Source organism: Vespa mandarinia, chromosome 20, assembly GCF_050613455.1.
Source record: "Vespa mandarinia isolate Hongniang chromosome 20, ASM5061345v1, whole genome shotgun sequence".
Taxonomy (NCBI): Eukaryota; Metazoa; Arthropoda; class Insecta; order Hymenoptera; family Vespidae; genus Vespa; species Vespa mandarinia.
The window spans coordinates 480,704-503,053 of NC_140829.1; the positions used below are offsets into that span (position 1 = coordinate 480,704).

The 22,350-nt window shown below is 39.9% G+C and overlaps 2 protein-coding genes across 9 annotated transcripts in view; one reads left to right on the plus strand and one right to left on the minus strand.

The window, feature by feature from the left end:
- Scgdelta (sarcoglycan delta) overlaps window positions 1-22,350 on the plus strand; it is a 192,522-nt gene that overhangs the window by 137,317 nt on the left and 32,855 nt on the right. For 7 of the 8 annotated variants that reach the window (XM_085663173.1, XM_085663176.1, XM_085663175.1 and 4 more), the window contains one exon: window positions 8,841-8,899. In XM_085663173.1, the coding sequence (XP_085519299.1) occupies window positions 8,841-8,899 (59 nt within the window). The remainder of the gene's footprint in view (window positions 1-8,840; window positions 8,900-22,350) is intronic. The other variant, XM_085663177.1, reaches the window with a different exon arrangement.
- Window positions 12,547-22,350, minus strand: part of LOC118448312 (protein Cep78 homolog) — a 58,793-nt gene continuing 48,989 nt past the window's right edge. Inside the window, exon 5 of the mRNA XM_085663171.1 lies at window positions 12,547-12,610. Coding sequence (XP_085519297.1) covers window positions 12,555-12,610 — 56 coding nt within the window. The 3' untranslated portion in view covers window positions 12,547-12,554. The remainder of the gene's footprint in view (window positions 12,611-22,350) is intronic.

Sequence of the window (22,350 nt, forward strand, 5' to 3'; positions counted from 1 at the left end):
GATGCGACACGTTTTAAATTCTTTTTTTTTCCTTCGATGCGACAGGTTTTAAATTCTTTTTCTTTCTTCACTCGCCTTCGTTTGTTTGCTTTCGTTCACGAATTTTTACAAAATATATGAATATCGAATCGCGACACTCTATATTTATCTTAATTTCTTTCATTGAGACAAATAATTTGTACGTATTGCTTTTTCATTACAGGAGAAAAGTTTTACAATTAATTTTAATTAACATTTCGTTCATTCAATTTTCATAATGCGTAAGACATTTTTAAAGAAGAAAATTGGATTATCAAGTTCAATAAAATCCACATTACGTTCTTCTTTTTATTCCTATTATTAATGAATTTATTCTCCCGTATATACGAGTTTCACCTTTTTCATTAAACTATAAAAGAAATCATTACAGTATACTCATTGAGCCTCTCATTTGCAGATATATCTTGTAGCTTTCGTGTCGAGCAAATTTTCCCCTTCCAATAATATTCAGGCTCGAGTTTCGAGAAAAGAAAATATCGGACTTTCGCGGAAATGCGCGTCGTCGACCTCGGGTATTCAGATTTATTCAGTTAAACCGCAACAACGAATCTCAAGCCCTTCCTGCCACGGGTGGATCGAAAAGGGAATGAGACTGAAAGGTAACTCCGTATATATAAGCGCCTACGTAGAAAACCAGCCGCGAGACTCGGCAAACAAAGTATCGTATATCGGATAGCGTGGTGGCAGATGCCGCGAGCATAACAACCCCTTCTATCGCAAGTACCAAAACCACCCTGTCGGCCGACCCTCCGTCTACTACTACCACAAACGCCACTACCACCAACCAGTCTCTGTAACAAACTCGACGGTCTTATTTCGCAAATAGGAAAAGCATCGTCTTCTTTATGAAAGTGGTCGGTGGATCGCTTTGGATATTAGCATAAGAAGTGAGACTCTTTCCTGTTTCATCTTGTTCAAACTGCGGGTAGTTTCAGATTTCTTTTCCTCTTTCTTTCTCTTCTGTACTCCTTTCGCTCGTTGCTGTAACTCTTTCTTTAAAATTTTTTTCTAATTTGACATCATCGGGGATAAAAAAATTGGCGTGGTCTTTTTCAGAAATTCTGCAAAATGAATTCGTTAATGGTTAATTTTTTTTCGTTTGAATTTTTTCTTCTAATTTTACAATGGAAAAGATTTAGATGAAATCATCTGTTTACCGGTACTTTGGAAACGTTTCTATTAAAGAGTCCATTCGTGTCGTGTAATCTCACGTTCCCTCTGGAATTCTTTTGTCTAGAAAATGGGAGAGGGAGAGAGAGAGAGAGAGAGAGACAGCCCGGAGGGTTCGAGCCGGAAAGGACCTCGGTAACATTTATTGCACGTTTCTTTTTCATGCTCTTCGGTCACTTTGAGATGCAAAACCGAGTTGGTTTATATGAACGAAAGAGAGACAGATCAAAAGAAAGGAGGGGATAGAACGAAAATGAAGATCAACTAGAATCTTCCGCTTTTCGAAAATGTCGTATGTTCCATGTTCAAATATTTAATTCTGACTAAATTAACATCGTACTAAAAATTTTACCGCAGTTTAAAGTTTTCCGAAATGCGAGAGCATTGAGAAAAGAATTTTTATTATTTTCATCAACGGCGAATATAAACCTCCGTTTTATATCGCCTTTAAATTTAACTTCATGAGCTCGAAAAACATGAAGGTGACTTAAATAATTTTTCGTGACTAATCGCGTGGAAACGCACGTGGTTATTTCGCTGATAGAACTTTATACCAACGAGATTGTATAAATTTCAAGGGAAAATTTCGCATCTCGTTCCTATCTATCTTTCTCAGAATGGTACGCTTTTTATAAGATTAAAATCTGTAAAAGATAATCTTTTCCCATCTCTCTTCCTCCTTTTTCACGCAATTCTGTCGCTCGATGATTCTAAAACAAAAAAAAAAAAAAAAAAAGAAAAGGAAAAGTATTTTAAAACTCTTAACGTCTTCTTTTCTTGTCGTCACGAAATCACAAAAGTCGTTTTATACTTTCTCGTCTTTATCTCTCACTGTCACCACTCTACGTATTTACGACGTGCGAGCGAGAGAACATTTTGAATTACGTTTGGTTAATGTACCCTATCTGCGAAAGGAGAATCCGTGCTATTCGCGATACTAAAGAGTGAGACACCAAGAGAAGGAGGAAGGGAAGGAGGAGTTCCGATAAGCAGAGGCTCGGTCGTTAATGCGAAACTGATCGAGGGAAACGACATTTTCAGGGCGGCGTTACAAGGCAACGCGGGTCGCCTGGTATTTTCCGGCGAGTTCACCCCATTAAACATTTTTGCTATCTCTCTGGGATCAGCTCGTAGGGTAGAGACAGCAGCTCCCGGTGCTGCTGGAGGTGCTGCCTGGAGGTGCTGCTTGGAGGTAGAACGATGGAAGCAGGAGGAAGAGGAGGAGGCGCGAAGTTGCGATGGAAGCTATAGGGGTGCTTGCTTGCTAGCTAGACGTCGCCACCTGTTGCTCTTCCAGTCGACCTCCTTCTCTCTCTCTCTCTCTCTCTCTCTCTCTCTCTCTTTCTCTCGTTCGTTCGAGCATAGCCTCGTACCTCGCGCCTCGTATTCTTCTACAAGTCTTTCTCTTCGTCTACTTTCCTCGATTCTTCATGGTGGGCAGAGGGTCGGCTCGGAAAGGCAAGACGTGTCGCTCAAGGACACTTGTGAGATTCAGATTCAATCGAACGGATTGTCCGTCTTGAAATCTGTCCGCTCTCCAATTGCTCTCCTCTTTGTACGATCTTCTTACCTCTTTGCTAACTCCATTTTCTTTGGTCATTATCTCTCTCTCTCTCTTTATATATATTCTCGTGTAGCGAAGCGTCAGCTCTTATTATTATTTTCAAGAGAAAATTTTCTGTTTCTCTCGTTAATTGCAAATTGATTGTTTCTCAAATAATAGTCGTGTAATTCGAATGTATCCACCGATAGAGTCGAAGGTGATCAAGTGTTAGTCGATTTAAAACACCAGATATTCGTTATCTCGAATACGATGACAGGCCTAGAATAGGGAGAGAGACAGTAGATCGCTGCTCTTTGCTATAGGGGTTGCAATAATCAGTGGCTGCTGTTAGTGTCTCATACAGGTATCCTATATCCTCGTACTATCCGGCACGTGAGTATCTCCTATTCAGTCGGTCGATGTTCCAATACAGAGAACGCTCGTACGTACAAGCGGAATACCATTGTGACGTGCATGATTATGTGACACATACCAGCGAACATCGTCCCTCTTCCTATGGTCTCATTGCTTCCTCCTTGTTTCACTGGGAGAGACCAGGCCGACGTTGTGTTTTGCGAGACCCATATTGCTTGCAGAGTACTGTATGAGGATCGTCTCTGGACATCGTCGAGCATTATTACGTCGGTCATTATCTCGTCACGACAAAGGAGGAGTCGATAGTTCACCGTTAGCTTTATCTTTGAAAAAATCCTCAATCTACCTCCTCTACCAATAATCGATGACCGGCGAATTTTACTATTTCTATTTTCTAGTTAACCAAAAAGTACGATAAATCAGTGTCGATAAACGAACGCCTTACAAATTGTACTACCCAGCGCAATAAAATTCAATCGTAATCAAGCGTCTAAATATGTCGCGTTGCTATTTCCGTTAAATGATTATGGACGCTGATAATGTATTTTTATCAGCGATACGCTTCTGTGAAAGTGCATTGATTGTAAATTCAGTGCGAAGCAGTCTCACGGGGCCGATGCCGTTACGGTGAATCGTCGATCATTGCCCTTTAACGATGCTCAATCGAATGCTCTGACAGAAGGGGAAAAGTAAAGGACGATGAGAAGAGGAAAAAGGGTGCCCGATGTTTCTTGTATATAACCGAATGAAATTATTCATGAGTATCGTTCTAGTTTTGCTGTTGTCGACGAATGTTTCTCTTACTCGATTCTTCTTTCAGCTTTCCTATCGTGAATTCGATGGAAAAATATAGAATGCTTCTGAAAACTCGAAACATGCTTTCTTTTTCTCTCCCCCTTTATTTCTCTTTCTATAAGAAAAATTCCATATCTTGGTATTTTCAAGGATCTGAAAACCGCGAATGTTCAAGATATAAATGACGGTGACTTGGTCCGTTTTTTTTCTTCTTTCCCCTCTTTTTTCTATCGCGTCCTCCTTGAACTCTGAGAGAACTTTTGGCAACGTTCTAACGATAAATTCACGTTGGATCATAAGAGGTATGGTATACAAACAGCGACGTTCCCGTAGAAACACCATCGATCATCGACCTTTTTCCGGCAAGTAGGTGCTGCTGGGTCCAGTGTCGGCGTTCGGAAAGATGTCATAGAAAGCGAGAAAGAGAGAGAGAGAGAATGGGTGCGTGTGTATGAGCAAAAGAAAAATTGTCATCTTTCTTAAAGCATCGAATCTCTTTCCACTTTTCAAAGACGATCTTTGAGAAACTCTCGTGGGTTTCTTTCTACTTTCATACAAATGGATTACGAATTATTATAACTCTCGTCGAACGTATAACTTAAGTGTTCTCCGTACGATTCTATATCTTAAGAAAAAGGAAGAAAAAAAGACATTTAATATCTTTCGTTTCTTTTTTTTTTTCTCAAGCGACATTTTATTCATAATCGCAGTATGATCGCACTATTAGCAGTATCTCGAACGACGAGGCGAGCGAAATTAATTTGGCCTGTGCAGTCGAGACAGAGAACTAATCGGAATACAAAGGGGTCTATGGAAGAGGTTTGTGAGGGTTGAAAAGGAAAAGAATCAGATAGAATAGTCGAGAACGATCGGTGTAAGAGAGCGGAAGGTTAAGAAGATGGTGTGAGTGTAAGGCAACAGGGTTCGAAGGGAAGAGGGAGGGAGAGAGAGAGAGAGAGAGAGAGAGAAGGAAAGATCTCAACGAAGAGATAACCGGTACGGGAGCAAATGAGTTTCACCGAGTTCGGACAAGACTTTAACCGTTTAACCACGGCGTGTACAGCGGCCGCCGTTTTAACACCGGCTGAAAGTGACTACTACGACGAAAACGGAATGTTATCTGATGGTGTTGAGACGGCCGAGGGTAAAAGTGTTGACCGCTCGACTTTCGCGTTTTCCTATCATGCACCCCTCTTAGCAACCCTTCGCAAGCCGACTCGACCACTTCTCGAGGAAGTCTCCTCGTTAAGGCAACCATACTACGGGAGCAGCTAGTTCCTTCATCTATATATATATACCATTCGTGACGCAGTACGATTATCGCGATTATTCCGTGGGCGTAACGCGGGAAGATTTAAAATGGACGATTCCTCTGAATGATTTCTCACACGTAAACGTCGAGAGTCAATTTTACTAGAGCCATCTCCAGAGTTCATTCTTCATCTTTTAAATATTTGATTGTCTCTTGTTCCGATAATACTTATCTTTCGTAATACCATTTTTCTCATAATACTATTATCGACTTCGATATTTCTATGATAAGGGAAATGTAATAATTATTATTAAAAGATAATTGTAATAATAGTGAATAATTTCGTCTAGTAGTGTGCTGCCTGCCTATCATTTTCCATTTTACGCCATTACATTATAACTCTTAATCATTTATGGAACGACTTTAATTAATCTTCGAGGAAGACTCGAAAGTTTACTAACGTTAATAGCTAATAGTTAACATGGTAGCTGCAAGCGAAGGATTTTAGGATAAAGCAACAACGTCGAATGAGAAGATGGAGGAGGTAGAAAGAGGAAGAAAGAGGAGTCACGGTGAAGCTATAAATACAGCACGCCACCTGCACTTAACGTCCAGCGACACCGAGACTGTTCGCAGACCGAACCGAATCGTGGCTCGTAGTCCGTGCCTGCGTAGGATTAAACGCAGTTTCGCGTGTCATCGTGCTGCCTTTAACGAAACTCTCACCTCGACTTTGGTCTCTAAATCGCTTATTCATTTTATTCCGCGTTAATGCCACGCAAATGGTGCGCACGCACGAGCTAGGTCAAATTTTTCTGATTTTAAACAGGAGAACTTGTTATTGAAGAACTTCGGCCACGGTCATTGTAAAAAATACAAGGTGACATTGTATCTTCTTTTCTTTCGATATTTCACTATGTTTTTTAATGAATTTCAAATACTTTCAAGAGATAGAGGGAGAGAGAGAGAGAGAGAGAGAGGGCTAAAAGTAACTTTGATAGAATTAAAATTATCAGAGTCGAGATTTAATCAGTCATTGAAATCAAAGTAGTCTTCTTTTGAAAAAAGCTAAAAGAGAAAATCGATTGAAGTACGATATCGAAAGTCTCGCTTTTTGTTGCCTGACGCATTCGAGCTCGTTGAAAAAGAAGACTAGAAGAGAGAAGAAAAGAAAAGAGAAAGCTCGTTTGCTCGCACGAACTCGTTCGTTTGAGGACACCCTTTTTAAACACGACACCCTTGAATACGAATTTTAAGCAAACTAATACTCATCGAATGTATCACGAAAAGCGAGTACGACGTTGAGGAAAAGAGGAGAAAGAGATGAAGGGAGGGTAAGAGGAAAGAGAGAAAGAGAGAGAGAGAGAGAGAGAGAGAGAGAGAGAGAGAATGAGAAAGGCGAGTGTTAGGAGGAAGACACGTTGAAGGTTGAAAAAGGAGAGTATAAAATATGGGCTTGTAGAAGAAACGAGCAAGTAGGGGTTAGGCAGTACGTGGCTGTAGTTTACTACAAGCGTGTTAATTAAACAAAAAGCCACTTCGTATACCAAGCTAATTAGAGAGGGGCTCTCTCTAACGCGCGCGTTCTTCGCTTTAAAAATATTTACCTCCTCCGCTCATGCCGACACCGTTTTTCCTTCTTTTCCACGCACGGCTCTTTTTCTTTCGCCTTTCTCATTTTTCCCGCGCTTTTTCCTACTCTCTCTCTCTCTCTCTCTCTCTCTCTCTCTCTTTTTATCTTTATCCCTTATTCTTTTTCCTTTTTTTTTATTCAACGCTTTTTCTCTGCTTTTTTTTTCCTCTTTCTTTCTCATCTTTTTAAACCGACTCTTGAGACTCGAACGAAAAATCCGAGACGTCCTGTATACTTCACTTGTGCCGTTTGCGTGAACAAAAAGAGCAGATTTAACTAGAGCTTGACTGAATTATTGACCAAACCATAAAAAGAAAAAAAAAAAAAGAAAAAAAAGATAAATGAAATTACACGCTTTCGAATCGAACAAGCGAGACAATTCACATGCGTTTGAATATTCGATCGTCCTGTGATTCCTGCTGGCGAAGATAACTAAATTCAATGATGCATCGTTATAGTCCCGCATTTCGTACGGGTTTGAAAGCGTCCATCATCAGTGAATTTCATGACACTTCCCTATAGATGTGCAGAGAAGCGATTTACAATGAAATGTCTGCTCTAAGCTACATTTAGAATATATAGCTTTCTATAATGTTTCTTTAAAACATTAGCCTAAAGTCGTGAAGAATAATGAATTCGTTCGAAGACGAACAAAATACTCTGCACCGTACTGTTTACGTACACGAGGGCTATCATTACCCGTTTCTTGTTTATTCAAATGGAAACGTTGAAATCGTGCACAAGATAGACAGGCGAGTCCTATTGTTTAATTCAACGCGTAGTTCTCGTCAATCGCAGATTTCGGACGAAAGCAGGCCGACCACGATTAGGATACACTAACGTAGCCGCAAACAAACACTGCGGGTGAAACGCGATGAGCGAGTAGCAATGTAGAGCGAGCGAGAGAAAGAGAGAGAGAGAGAGAGAGAGAGAGAGAGAGGGAGAGAGAGAGAGAGAGAGAGAGAGGAAGAAGGGGAACAAACGGGACATGGCCGGATGCGAGTGGATGGACAGTCGGAGACAGTGAAAGGGAGAGAGCGAATGAAGGGAGAGAGAGAGAGAGAAAGAGAAAGAGAAAGAGAGAGAGAGAGAGAGAGAGAGAGAGAGAACGAAAGGAGCATCTGCGATCGGATTAGCACCGTGTAGTGGCGACACTTCCCGGTGATTAGGCTGATTTCACATCAGCCCTAAGCCCGCGCTTACAATGCCTGCAACCGATAGAACGCCAAAGCACTCTCCATACAATTGCCATTAGATCCGCTTGAACTAGAAACACTTGATGCACGGAACATACATTCGCGATCGATCGCATGTTTGTCTTTCTTACATTATCTCTATTTTATTTTCTTTTTCTTACCTTTCATCTTTTATCTCTTTATCAAAGAAGAATTTGTGGAGTACCGAGTCGCAACGAAGAAATGAGTAATAATTCTTAAAAAAAGAAAAAAAAATCTAAACATATAAATATTAATTCGTGTGAAAAGTTATGTCAAATAGAAAAATATGACAAGTTGTACGTCTCTATCGTAATAGTAGGAAGAAGAATATTAGGGTCACTTGAAAGAGGTAACGAATCGAACGGTAACGCGTGAATTCATAATGCGTATCGCTCGATGAAAATACGCCAACTGGTTGGCCGCACCGGCACATGGTTTGGACGAAGCCGTTTTTCTGATCGGTCAAAACATCGCTCGGCCATCGACAAAAATTTTATTCCCAGGGCTTTTCAACGTTGTTAACTCGGCACGCGCGTCATTTACAAAATCGGCGCACCAACAGGGCTGACGGTTGGTAGCGGCTATTCGACGATTCCGAATGCGCAGGAGATCTGCTTGTTTTTTATCAAAGTCGACGTTGCTCGGTGAAGCATTATAATGTAACGAGTCCGTGATTGGTTTTTGCAATAACGAACACTACGCTTACTTTATTTTTTTGAAAGTGTATCATACAGGATTGCTTGCCACGAGCAATTGATCGACCAAGTCGATGATCTATCGATTTATTTATTTCCTTTTTTCTCTTCTCTGTTACAGCCAGGCAAGAGATATAAGTCGCCGGAGGATTCACCACGTTCGGAGCTAAGTAAAGTGAGGTGAGTTGTTCGACGTTTCGATTAGGTACAATTAATTTGAAACTTTACAAATTGTCTTCCTCCGTATCTGTTCTTTACATTTCAAGATGGGAATAATTTTAGTAGTGCAACCGGTGCACATGGCGTCACTAAAATTATCGCATAGAATTCTTGGAAAAGTTGAACGGCTGCCAGGTCGAAGTTGTATCGGAGAGACCGGAATAATGACTTATTTTCTCCAAGATCTTCTCGCTATTCTATTATACATTCTCAAACTTAATTGCGATTATGACGAATGTGAACTTAATAACGATTACGACGAATGATAAAGTCCTCGAAAACGTAAATATTGCTCTAGCGAAGATCATGGAGCAAAAGGTTTTCCGATAAAAGATATGCGAAGAGGATGAATTTAAGCGGTAAAACGATCGAACTCGTCTCGCTGAAAATCGCGATGCGTGCAACAGAGAAGGGAGAGTATCCTTCGGTATTTCTCGCCTAGGTAGAGAAAGATAGGAAGGAAGGATTTGATCGTAGTAAGGAAATCCCATTCGCTATACGCTCGGTATATCGATTTCCGTGTGACGGCCAGTATATTCTCGTCTCGTAACCACAATATCCATTCCTCCGAAGCTATTTTGAAAATGCACTAGCCCTATGGACCACCAAAGGAAGCGCTGCGACTCTCGATCTATATTCGAAGCCCGAAGAGGATATTGAACGACAGTAAAAATCAAGATCCTCGTCGTCGTCGTTCGATCCGACGATGAACTCCGGTTTTATTATTCCCCTCCGTTTCATTTCGCCATCGTCCCCTGTGGTCGGATTTTATGCGTTTTATCTACCTAACTACCTACATATCTGTACTCAGCACTGCTGTAATCATTTTCAAAATCGACGAGTTTTATGGGCATTAGAAAACGGCTCGCGTTAAAGCCGTCGAAAATACATTCGAAGCGCACAAAACCCTTTTTATCCAACATCTCGGCACGCACACCCGCAAACTCGTTGTCCCTTTGAACGATCGTGCTTGTATTTCTGATATCCGTTTTGATACTTTTCATGTTGAAATTCGTAGGCGATTCTCGTTGTTACTACCTCGATGTAATTTGAACCAAACAGCTAGTAGGTCGAACCGATTATCTTTCGTTACACCCTGTGATTCCCAGGTGCAACGCGTGCCGACATAGGTCGGTAAGCGTTTAGAGTTTGGCGTTGGCAAAGATTGGAGATATCGGTAAAGACCGTATATGTATATAAATAAAAATTGCCCTTCGGGCACGAAGGAAACGTCGAAAAACGAGGATAGACGAGAACGAAATATACGCGTTTTTTCGTTTTTCTTATTACGTGTCGTCAGTTTGACAAATGGCTGTGTGAAAAAAAAGAAAAAAAACAATTCAGAACTTTGCAATTCCTTTACCTTTTGCTTACTCCTCCTTTTTTCCTTCGATCATTCTCACCTCGGATAAATATTTCCTTTCGACGAATTTTTCATCTATTTTCATATACGAAATATGTTACTTCTTTATAAGTCAACTTACAAAAGTATCTTAATGAAATTAACTTTGTCGAATGGAATAACGTGGACTATATTACGGATGTCTATTCCGATTAATAAAAAAAGAAGTACATTGTTTCAAACAGAATATCCTTCTTTGATACATGGATTGTTCGAACTCGAACAAATTTCAAACGGGACATTTTTTTACAATTTTGTGAGAACGAAACGCGTGATCGATTGGTTTCTCTTCGCTGACCCATTCTCATCATACTGCCAAAAATAGTAATGGATATTTTTCAACTTGAAGAATAATTACATTCTCATTTCGACGATACTATAGAGAATATAATTGATTCCGAACGTAAAAGTGTAAGTGTCGTTAAAAATATTTCTATTTAGAAAGTAAAATATTACAAAAGTATATTTCCTATTGGATACTTTTGCACGAGTCCTATTTTTTCCGATCAGTTTTAATGTGTGGTTTTGCGACGGCGAATGCATAGAACTGATTTCGATTGATACGAATTCTGTTATTTTTCTTTTTTTCTTTTTTCCTCGTTTATTCATTATCTCTCCGATATCGATTGTTACGTACGATGGAAAATGTCGAAAGCGTGGGATACGCGCGCGGACGCTATTTGTTTTTCGTTGACGGAAAACGCACCTTCTCCATAAGTAAGCTATCCAACTATCGTTAACGAGTAACAAGAGTACGCCGTTTTAAATCCAGATATACCACGATTCGTTGCATTTATAAACATGTAGACACGAATTATGGAAATCGATTTTATCATATCTACGAGTAAATTAAATTTTTATTCCACCTTTTTTAGCTCGATTTAATTCTTATAACGTTAAGATTGTTCATCATCTTTCGCTTAGTCTTCGTCGTTGTTCTTTTTACAAGCATTACGAAGGAAACTGCTGTTAAACGACAAAAATTAAAGAGTCTATGATGTAGGACAATTATTTTTTTTTTTTTTTTCCATGAAAAAGCTTATAACGTTTTGATTTCGCAAAACGTTTGTCGCTAATTTCACGATTCCCCTTTACTAAAAACTTGTACACTTTAATCCGTCCTTGGGAAACTTTCGTATTTGCTTTTATGGTAAAAAAAAAAAAAAAAAAAAAAAAAACTTCGTTTCTTTTTTATCTGCGAATAATTGCGTCCTTTGTTATAAATCGAAAAAATATTTCAAAAAATTGATTTTGAAGATTTAGAAGAAAAGTTCGACGATATTTTGTTTATCTCTTAAAAGCATATGATTACAAAATGATAATGTTTAATGTAATTTATTACGCGATAAGAGACACGCAATAATCTAATATTTTATTTCTTTTAAGTAAACAAAAGTTTGATAATATAATTTTTATTATCATTATTTTCGCTTTAATATTTATTCATTAACTAATGTATTATTTATTTCTATAAGTTTAAAACAAATTAAACCGTGCATAAGATGATTATCCTAATATAACGACAAGGAGGTCCATTTGCTTTATTCGAGTTGCACAATACAACAATTTATAAAATGTCTCTCTCATTTTATAATTTGCTCTTTTACGGAACACATATTTTCCGTCAAACACAGTGAAAAAAATTGTTAAGTAGCTCCTTTAAAAGCATGAAAATATTTGCTTCTTCCTCTCGAATTTCCTTCTCGTCGTCGTCGTCATCTTTCGTTCGACAAAACAAACGCGATTTCGCGTTTTCGAACAAAAACAATTTTCGAAGCACCCTAACCATATTCTCCTTGCGCCAATGTAGATAATTGGCTTCGTTGGCCGCGAACTTTTAATTGGTTCCACTATCCCCGCGTATCCGTGACGTCATACGTTCATTTCTGCGCGAGATCTTCGCAACAGTTGGATGAAGATTTCCATTTTTTTTCCGTTTTTCTTTTTGCCTACCTTTTATCCGTTGGCAAATCACTGTTGGGCAAATAATAAGCACGCGTCTCAATGCGAAGCTTTGGCCCGTCATAAAAGCTGGGCGTTATCAAATTTTCAAAGGAGCGTGCGTTGGATTATCGCGCTAATTACCGTAGAACTTCCAATTATGTATGACGATAGAATGTGTTGTAATTAACGATAACTTTTTAACGCGTGCGTCCATACGTACCTGGTGACGAGGGAGAAATTACACGCATTACCTTGGTCGTTGTGACTAAATTAAATTAGCGTCGACGTATCGTAGATGTATGCAGTCCGATGATGAATCCTCGTGTCTGCGAAGTTAAAATTATCATTCGGAAATATTGAAAAATCAATAATTGTACTGACTCCCGTGAAATTTTTATTCGAAGAAATTATAAACAAAAATGTTCCTTTTCTATTTTTTTTTCTTCTTTTTTTTTTTTTGCAAGTAATCGGCATAATATTTGAAAGCTTTATTGGTTTTCATTTTTTTAGGATATATAATAATAATACTAATAATAATAATAAAATATTTTAATGCTGATGGAAGAGAGTGGATAAGAGAAAAATATAAGCGCAAGCTTTATAAGTCCCGCTATCGTATTAATTTTTCAAAATCCTAAAAATTCTCGGAAAGCTCTCTCTTTCGCTTTATTATTTTTCATATTTCAAAAGTAAAATCGCGAAATCGAGTTTTCCATTCGAATCGTTTTCCCGATTCCATTTGCCCAAAAAGATGATGTTTTTCTCGAGTGCGGATTTCTAACAACTTTTCGAAAAATTAACGAGCCTCCTCCTTCGATACCTTATCGCGATACGTTCCGTCGATTCAGGCGATCGTCGGACCTTCCGATTCCTTCAGTTCGGTCGGTAGAATCGAAAGAAAATACCATGACGTTATTTCAACCATCCTTTCCGTGGCTGCAGCACCGAGAGAATTCCGCTAGCAACCATCGTTGCTAACCTTTCTCGCTATCTCGTTCGGAGATATTTCTTCTTATTCCTTATTTCGACAAAACTTTTCGCTTTTCCCTCCTAGGCAAGAGGCTCGCACGAGTTATCGCGATTTACCCGCTTCTTCTTGCGATATTTCCTCGACTCTTCCCATATAATACTCGACTTTCTTTACGACCTTTGTCTTTTTTTTTTCACCGTTTTCTCCCTCCCACTTTCTCACTCTCTCCTGCATATGCAGCAGTCGTACGATCTTTGGGTAAGACGTCGCTAATATTTGCGTTGAGCAAATTTAGAAACGCATAAAGGATCCCGCGCCCGCCCTCCCCCATAAACCCCAGTAGATAGGACAGAAGTATGTATATTTAAAACTAATCGTGGTTAAATCTCCTTCTTCTATTTCTGCATTTTCTCTAAGCAAATTTGTTTAATGAGAATACTAACTCTTTACTCTTTAAATTTTTAAAGCTCTTTAATAGAGTATTATTCCATTTCTCATATGATTCATAGGACGATCGTCGATAAACATCGTGGGAACTTCCCTTTCGCGGTTAAAGTGACAAACCTTGTCCGTGGTCGCGCACGTATTCACATTCTATGCGCAATAAGAGGAAGGGGGAAAGCGCGTTTAGGTGGATTTACCGCCGATACGACTCTCGTGGCTTGTTTCCAAGTTAAACTCGAAGAGACTTTCGGGTGAGTACGCTTCCGCAATAGCCCTCGTGTCGAAACTGCGTCCTCGAGGATAAACAAAAGCGTAAGCTTTGGACAAATCGTATTTGCCTTGTTCTCCTCGGCCGTGTATTAAACGAAATTTAACCCCGCTCGACCCCATCGCTCAAGCTCCTGTACGTCAGAACAACGAGATTTTCAATGGAGAACCTCGATAAATAGAAAACATTGTAGACGAAAATCCTCTACTTTTCGGGAGAAAAGAGGAGAAAGCACAATGGAGGAAAAAAATTCGACGGATTCTTTTTGTACATAGTCTATGTATACGTCCGTGTATGTATTTATATGATATACCGTGGAATACGAAAAATAAGCATCATTTCGTTCCCGTTCCGCACGATTTCTCGAGTGGAAACGTTCCGACGACTTAGGGGCGGCGACGTCGAGGGAGGTGAGAAGATGATACTTTTGACAGATTCGCGTAATACTCCATAGGATCAAGAAAGATTCACAAGGGGGCGCACGCTCCTACCGTCTTTCTTTTCTTCGTCCAACAACGACGACGACGACGACGACGACGACGACGACGACGACGACGGCGACGGCGAAGACGAAACTCGAGAACTTTGCGAATAAACTTTCCACACGCGAGATAACGCGTGAAAAGAAAAGACCGAAGGAAGGAAGGAAAGAAGGAAAGTGGATGCCTAGACTGCTAGCTACGGAGGACGCGGTATCATCTTGACGTAAAATATGGATTATTCCGGATATTTGCATTTGGAAAATAAGCCAAAGAGTTTGTTCGGCTCAGAGGGAGAAAAGGGGGAAAGTAAAAGTTCGCAAAACTTTTTCTAGTCGTCGACGTCGTTTCACGCGCTAGCCTTTCTCGTTTTTTTCAATAATTATTGAATCGTTCGTCGATTTATTCTCGATCGATCTAGTCTCTCGCCTAGCATCGAGACAATCCAACTTTTTCAGTTTTTATTTATTATTCAATCTTATTCAATTTGATATCAGTAAATCTTCATAGAGATGCTAGATTAAGTAAGAAATTTTTTTTCTTTCCTTTCTTTTCTTCCATGAAACCATTTCTCTGTTGCAGTGTTCGATAGACGAAGATTTCTTTTTTCTTTCCATTATATGCAATCATAGCAATAGTTTTATGATCATTAAAATAGCAAGGCGATCACCGACAATCGGCATTATCTCTCGCGATATTATTACTCGTTCGCAATATTATTACTTCTCCTCCTCTTATCGTACAGTGGCGCTTCGATCGAGGATAGATTGACGTTTCGCCACATATCCCGCGAAATCGCGTGAAATTTATATCGCAAAGCATATTGCAGAACTGGCGCGTTGCAGCGATACGCGAACCAGGCGTTTATTTCACGTCGGGAACCACGAAAATAATCGTTATTACCAGCGACAAGCGTGAGCAACGATGACGAGATTACATTACTCTAGCCCGATGCGCCCGTTTAGGTGCGTTTTCGGCTTTCTCTACTCCCCATCCCTTTTACATACCCACTATTCCCTTCCCTTACCCCCTGGCCCTCTATCGTTCACTACTAACGCCCTCGAAATCGACGCCTCCGGCGTAAAGGTTCCCTCGTACTATACATAATCTATCGTTTCGAATCACTTCGTATCGTTTCGAGATTCGTATTTTGGCGTCGTAGAAGAAGAAAGAGAAAGCAAGATAGAAAGAAAGATACAGATTCTTTATTCGGCGATACGCGTGAAACTAGGTTGAATGCTAACGCTTCGAAAGCTCGATCACGTTCTTCTTCCTACTTGATGGAAGAATTCTTCTCTGTTTGGCAGATACTTCACTGCTATAGCGAGTGTTACTACGACACAAAGAACATACTTTACACACTTTACAGACGCCTGATAAATTCCAAGAGTAGTCGAATAGAATAAAAATAGATTCGAATAAGTTTTCGATAGATGCTTGCTTCGAGGCCTGTAAAAGCTGCGCTTCTTCGTTTATTCGCCCCCCCTCATCTCTCTCTCTCTCTCTCTCTCTCTGTCTTTCTTTCCTTTCTTTCTTTGAGATAGATTTTTATCAAAATAAATGGAAGTTCGAAAGTATCGAAGTGAAGATAAGTATCGTAACATTTTGAAAGTGGAAATAATTATCTTTGGCTTTATCCGAGAATGGTGGCGGTATTCGTAACGATCGATGAACTATTTGTCCCTAGGAACTTTGATTTAACTAAAATTACCAACTGTTATACGAAATATTGACTTTTCGCCGTTTCGATATCAACGATAAATCGTTATTATATCAAGTAATATTATTTGTAATTCGATAACGTGACAGCGTATTTCCTAGTTCAAACTGCGAAGCGTTGCTTTTCCCCCAAAGTTCCGGCAATTTATTCTGACGTCGCTGAAATATAGATTAATTTTAGCACGTCTTTTCTATCTGTTATGATGAATTACACTACGACGGCAATGTAGGAAAATTAGAAAATCTAATTAATTCGTCGATATCTGCATTTTCTCTCTCTCTCTCTCGCTCTCTCTCTCTCTCTCTCTCTCTCCCTTCTCTTCGTGGGAAAATAAAGAACTTTTATGGTTTCATCGAAAAGAAATCTATTTTACTTTCCTCATAAAATCATTTCGTCGACGAGCGCAAGCCTGTCTCAGAAAAAATATTTATCGCCTCTCGACGTACGCGTAAATTTATTCCTCGTTTCTATATTCCATGTTCGACACGGGAATCCAGGATTATATCCTTTTCCCAAGCGAATCGCCAATAGGTTCGTAAAAAAGAAAGGAAAAAGGTTATGCTACCTCGAATTCTTTTCCCTTCGAACAATCCTACTGCTATGACCAATTCACCTTTGGTCCTAGAATATCAAAACTGGCAATGACTGACATTATGAACCGACAGATACGCGTTGCAATATTTAGAGGTCAAAATTTATCAGTAGGAATATTTTTCTCTTTTACATTAGCAATCATATATTTTATTAATTTTATTATTGTTCTCGGCTTACATAATAATTTAATGCTAATTGAAAATTTCTATTATTATTATATACAATAAAACAGTGAAATACCGCAGTACTGATTGTTGTATTAACTGCATCAAAAATTTTATTGATTCCATAACTATTTTACACTTACATAACATATTCCTGTTTCCAAATAATTATAATTATTATATTCAATGAAACAGTAGATTACCGTAATAATAATTGTTCTGCATTAAATACCAAAAACTAATCGTCTATAAGTTGGAAAAAATATAATCGGTTTACGTCATTTGCTGCGATCGTGCTAAAATAGCGCGTACGGCGAAGTATCAAACGAGGACAGGTATCGAGGATTGGAAATATTTTTCTTTCGTAGACAACGTCCATCGTTGATGGTAGTGTTCTCGCGAGGGGAAAAGAAAAAGAATATTGGCGAAGCAAGATGTAAAAAAAAAGTGTAGAGAGTGAAAAAGCGAAACGCTAGGATGCGGATGAGTTGGAAAGGGGGAAAAAAAATAGAAGAATGAAAATGTAGGGGCAGCGAACGAGCTGGAATGTCTTCGTTCACTAGCGGAGAGCCGCTTCGTGCGAAAATGAAAAAATCACGAGACCGGAAGGTAAGGGTGCACATCTAGATACATGGACATAGTTATATGCAAAATAAGAACAAAGAGAAACAGAATCAAAAAACTCGTTAGATCTTTTCCTAGCCGTGTTTTACCTATCGGACTTAATGAATGAATATCTACCTTTATTGCTTGAACGAGAAAGAGAGAGAGAGAGAGAGAGAGAGAGAGAGAGAGAATGATATTACGAAAAATGTTTCTTCTAATCGTTTTATCATTTATACGAAGCTAATAATCTATTGAATCTATTCGAATCTATCTACAGAATCGATATTATCTCATCTCGCAATAGTGAATGTACAATCGAAACGTTTTCTCTCTTCGATCATAGGAAATTCTCGTTCATGAAACCGTGATTCAGCGTTACGAAAATGTCAAAAATAAAAGATCTAGTCGCGCTGTTAACGGTGCCGTGTTACGTGCACACGAAAGAGGGAGAGAGAGAGAGGGAGAAGAGACACGCACAGAGTGCTACATCTATCTTGTTGGCCGTATTGAAGCGTACATCGGCTCTAGAGTTAAACCTCGCTGTAACTCGATATCGATATCAATAGGATCGGTGGCGAAACCGTTTGATATTCGATACTGCCTATTTATGTATTTACGATTGGGGGAAAGGGAGGGAGAGAGAGAAAGAGAGAGAGAAGAGGGGAAGAAGGAGAGAGAATTTCGAACGCGTACAAGTTACGTATATTTTCTAACGATGAACGTGTTATGTAGAAATGTCGGTTTTGTGCGCGTGCGTCCACACACGCATGAATGTAAAGGATGCATCAGGCGAGAGAGAGAGAGAGAGAGAGAGAGAGAGAGAGAGAGAGAGAGAAAGAGTGAAACATACATACAAGTATAGTATCCTATGATGTGCAGCTGTGACGTACGGGGAAGAGAAGGCTGCAAGACCCTACTGTTACACTCGGAGAGAACATGGACGCGCGACCTGTGACTGGAATACGGCACGTGACGAAAATGCCGGTAGAATTTAATAGAAATTAACTAAAATTACTTGCAGCCTGTAATGCTTTGCATCGTCAGCGAAAAAGAAACATAAGAATATAGGTGAATAAGTACGTATATATTAAATACACTTATGCATATCGAAAGTGTTCGGATTCTCACGTACTAGTTCCTATACATTGGTTCTTGTCCGAATATCGTTTATTTAAACCATAGGAAATTCTATGTGATGTATTACAGCTGCTTTAGTATTTTATATGGGATATGAGAGATAGAAGAATTTCAGTCGTTCGAATGAACATATCGATAAAGTTGAGTTCCCATTGTATTTGGAATTTTGAGATACTCTCTTTTTTTCTCTTTTTTCACTCTCTGTTTTCTTCTCATACGAACTACGTGAATCTCACGGTACGCGAAGACAATGAAAAGGGTTTTTACGTTGGCAGAACGAGAGGCCACGGAACGATTAATATCGTAAAATAGGTCGAAACGGTCGAATAATCTGGGAGAAACAATCCCCGAGCTCGGCGTCCATCTTATCGAGGCACTCGAAAATACGGCCTCGAGATATAGGAGTAGATCGTGTATATTTTTGAGTCGAAATACAACGCCATTGTCCGCCAAGACCCTAAATACATACAACCGTATATTTACATATACTATATTATCACGTTTATAAATATACATATGTGGTACACTCACGTACCACAATCTATATATTACTTCAACGTATACCTATATTCCCGAATAAAGGAAACCTTTCATCCGTCGAAGCAAGGCATTATCGTACATACATACAACATATCGCTGCCTCCCGTAGCATTTTGCCAGTGTGCTTACCGAGCGAAAGACGGAAACGTTTCTACGAATCAAGAGATAACAATACGATTATGCACCGACGTCTTTTTTCGGTAGCCCTTTTAAAAAGTGGCATTTTTATGGGCACGATAAAGGGAAACAAATCGATAGTTTCCTTTATATATACATATATATATATATATATATATATAATGTATATATATTTCTTTCCTTTTATTCTTTCGTTCTCGAAGTCATTTCTATTTCGTTAGGCGTATCAAGAGTGTACGTACGTTGTAAATAATCGAGTAATGCCTTAATTATACTTGTTAACTCAATGTCTATTTTTATACCTGTATATATCCTTCAGATAAGATTTGCGTTTCAAACGTTAAAATGAACTTGTAAAACGCGAGTTGCCAAGAAAAGCGGTTGGTAAGGAAAAGAAGAGTTTCTTTGCGAGTCATATTAACGAAGCGTCACTGTCATTCGACCGATAGAGAAAAGTGGTATTTCCGTCATAGGAAAGAGACAAAACGACGCGACAAACGACGTTCCTTTCATCCATTGTGAGGCAGACGTATATCTCGATTCAAGGATTACCGGAATAGGATGCACCAGGTGTCTACCTTTTTCCAAACTGCGACGGCGTCGCTCTCGAAGATGGAACATACTCGTCTTCCGTTTCCTTCTCAATGCACAAGCCGTGTTTCGCGAAGCGTCCTCGTTTGATCAGCATCGGCCTTTTTTACATACAACCGAGAAAGCAACATAAAGAGAGAGAGAGAGAGAGAGAGAGAGAGAGAGGAGAGCAGCTGGAGGTAGAGAAAGAGAGAGGAAGGGTTGGGCGTACAAAGAAACGTTCTTCTATTTGGCTTCCTCGCTTCATTCCTCTTCTCTCTCTACTCTCATCCTGCATCATTCTTCCCTTTCTCGCTGTCTGCTGTCGAACGCACGTCGGAAATAAAGGGACTCGGGAAGCAGGAAAACCTCAATCGGGGAAACACCGATGAAACGTCGCGAATATCGAAAAATTGGAAATGGGTTAACCCTCGGGACTCGAGGACATTGGACTTTCGTCGTAAGTCGTAGAGAAATATTTTTATTTCTCCTTTTGTTTCTTTTCGTTTTTTTTTTTTTCGAAATCGTCTCCTTTGCTTTTTTGCGAATTAATGTTTTCGATTTCTTTTTTTCCCAGCGTATCGAGAATCACGGAAAACGTTTTATCCTCGTAGCAGAAAAGCAGCAATACGATGTTCGATGTAGCGACGTTTGAATCGGAGAAAGATGGAAGATACTTTTGAATTGATCGAGTGGATATGCGATTCGCCAGCTTGCCGATATTTTAACGATCATCCGTGCGTCTTTGGATCCTCTCTCACTTTCTCTTCTTCCCTCTTTCTCTCTTCGATAAACGGTTATACTCAAAGAAGAGAGGATAAGAGATTGCGTCGAGGCAAAATCCAGCGCGTAAAGTTGCAGACGTCTACTAAGGAGGCCTTGCATGGACGGAGAAAGAGAGATCGAGGTTGGAAAGTATAAGGTATAAGATGCGCAGGATCATTGCCAAGATGAACAGGCTCCTTTAGATTTATTCCTCGCTTCCATTCAGACATGATCGTTTATATTCCTGGAAATAGGATCTGGCATGGGATCCCATCTCAAGTTGTACTTTTCAAATACCCTTTCACCTTGTATGCCGCCTCGACTGCCACAATCTTGGAAATACGCAGAAAATCTTCGGTTTCTACGAGTCGTACGTGAAATATCAAGAATGGCAGGATGGATATATCACGCGTGCCAAATGTAATACACATGTACTCCTATATGCATATTTAGAACCATAATGAAAGTTTGGACAGTATACAAGTAATATGAATTTTATGGTGACACCGATGTCAAATCGTTTGGCGAAGGATCCCTTATTTCTCGCTCATCTCGTTGAAGGATAGAACACAAAGGGAGGAGTCTGAGAGAGAGATATGCATAAGGCGGTCATGTGGCATGAGACGAAAAGGCTCCCATGGGTCTGTATTATCATCTCTCAACGTTAGGTACCTTGTTCGAGGCTAGAGAAGAGGGAGAGAGAGAGAGAGAAGTCAGTGTCGGATATATCGCAACTCTCGACATATACCTGCAACTAGGCGTACAACACGTGTATACGACTTGCATAACGTGCGATTTCTATGGGAATGCAGCCAGGCGCAGGACCGCGTTTGCATGCGAAAGATAACCCTGGATGCCCTGGCATCGCCACGTCTCTACCCAATCCTCCTCCTCCCCATTCGGTCTCTCTCTCTCTCTCTCTCTCTCTCTCTCTCTCTCTCTCTCTAGCAACTACCCTTGGCGAAGCACACACGCCGCGCGTTGGTAAACCCATCGGCATCACGACGCCTCTCAATGTCCGAGAGCAATGCTCACGGCCTGGCAATGCTTTTCCTCCCAAATTCTCCACCAGAATTCTCCTCTCTACGGAGTTTCGCCACACCTCTCGCTCGAGACTCCCTCGAGAATCGTTCGGACTCTCCCTCCAAGAGATACACGAATTATTTGCCAGCAAAAAGTTACGATTTAGTTTGTCACATACCATTCAAAAGTTTGTCCTTAAAATTTGCATTATCTTTAAAAAGGTATCGCCTCGCAAATAACGAAACGTTTCGTAAAATGACTATTTCCAGTGGAAAACAAAAAGGCTCTCGTCTATTTATCTTGATCGTCCTCTTAGGTGCACGCTTCCTCTAACGTCAGCAAGCTCGTTTTGTTTGTTTCAGTATGTGATCTTCCGAAAATTGCACTTTAGCTCGGGGAAGCGTGTAACAACATTATTCTAGATACTCGTCCTTCTCGTTCTCTCGCGAGACGAGCCAACCTCCCCTTTCCACCGACTGGTAAAACACTGACAAGGCGAAACTTTGTTGCTGCCACAGCTGAAGTACGGTTAAACTCGCTTCTTCTGTTATATTCTTGCTTCTTCTTCCTCTTCCCACTCGCGAATAATCTTGCTGTCTTCGGAATAGGAGGAATTTCAAAATACGAAATTAGATGCAACGACGTGGA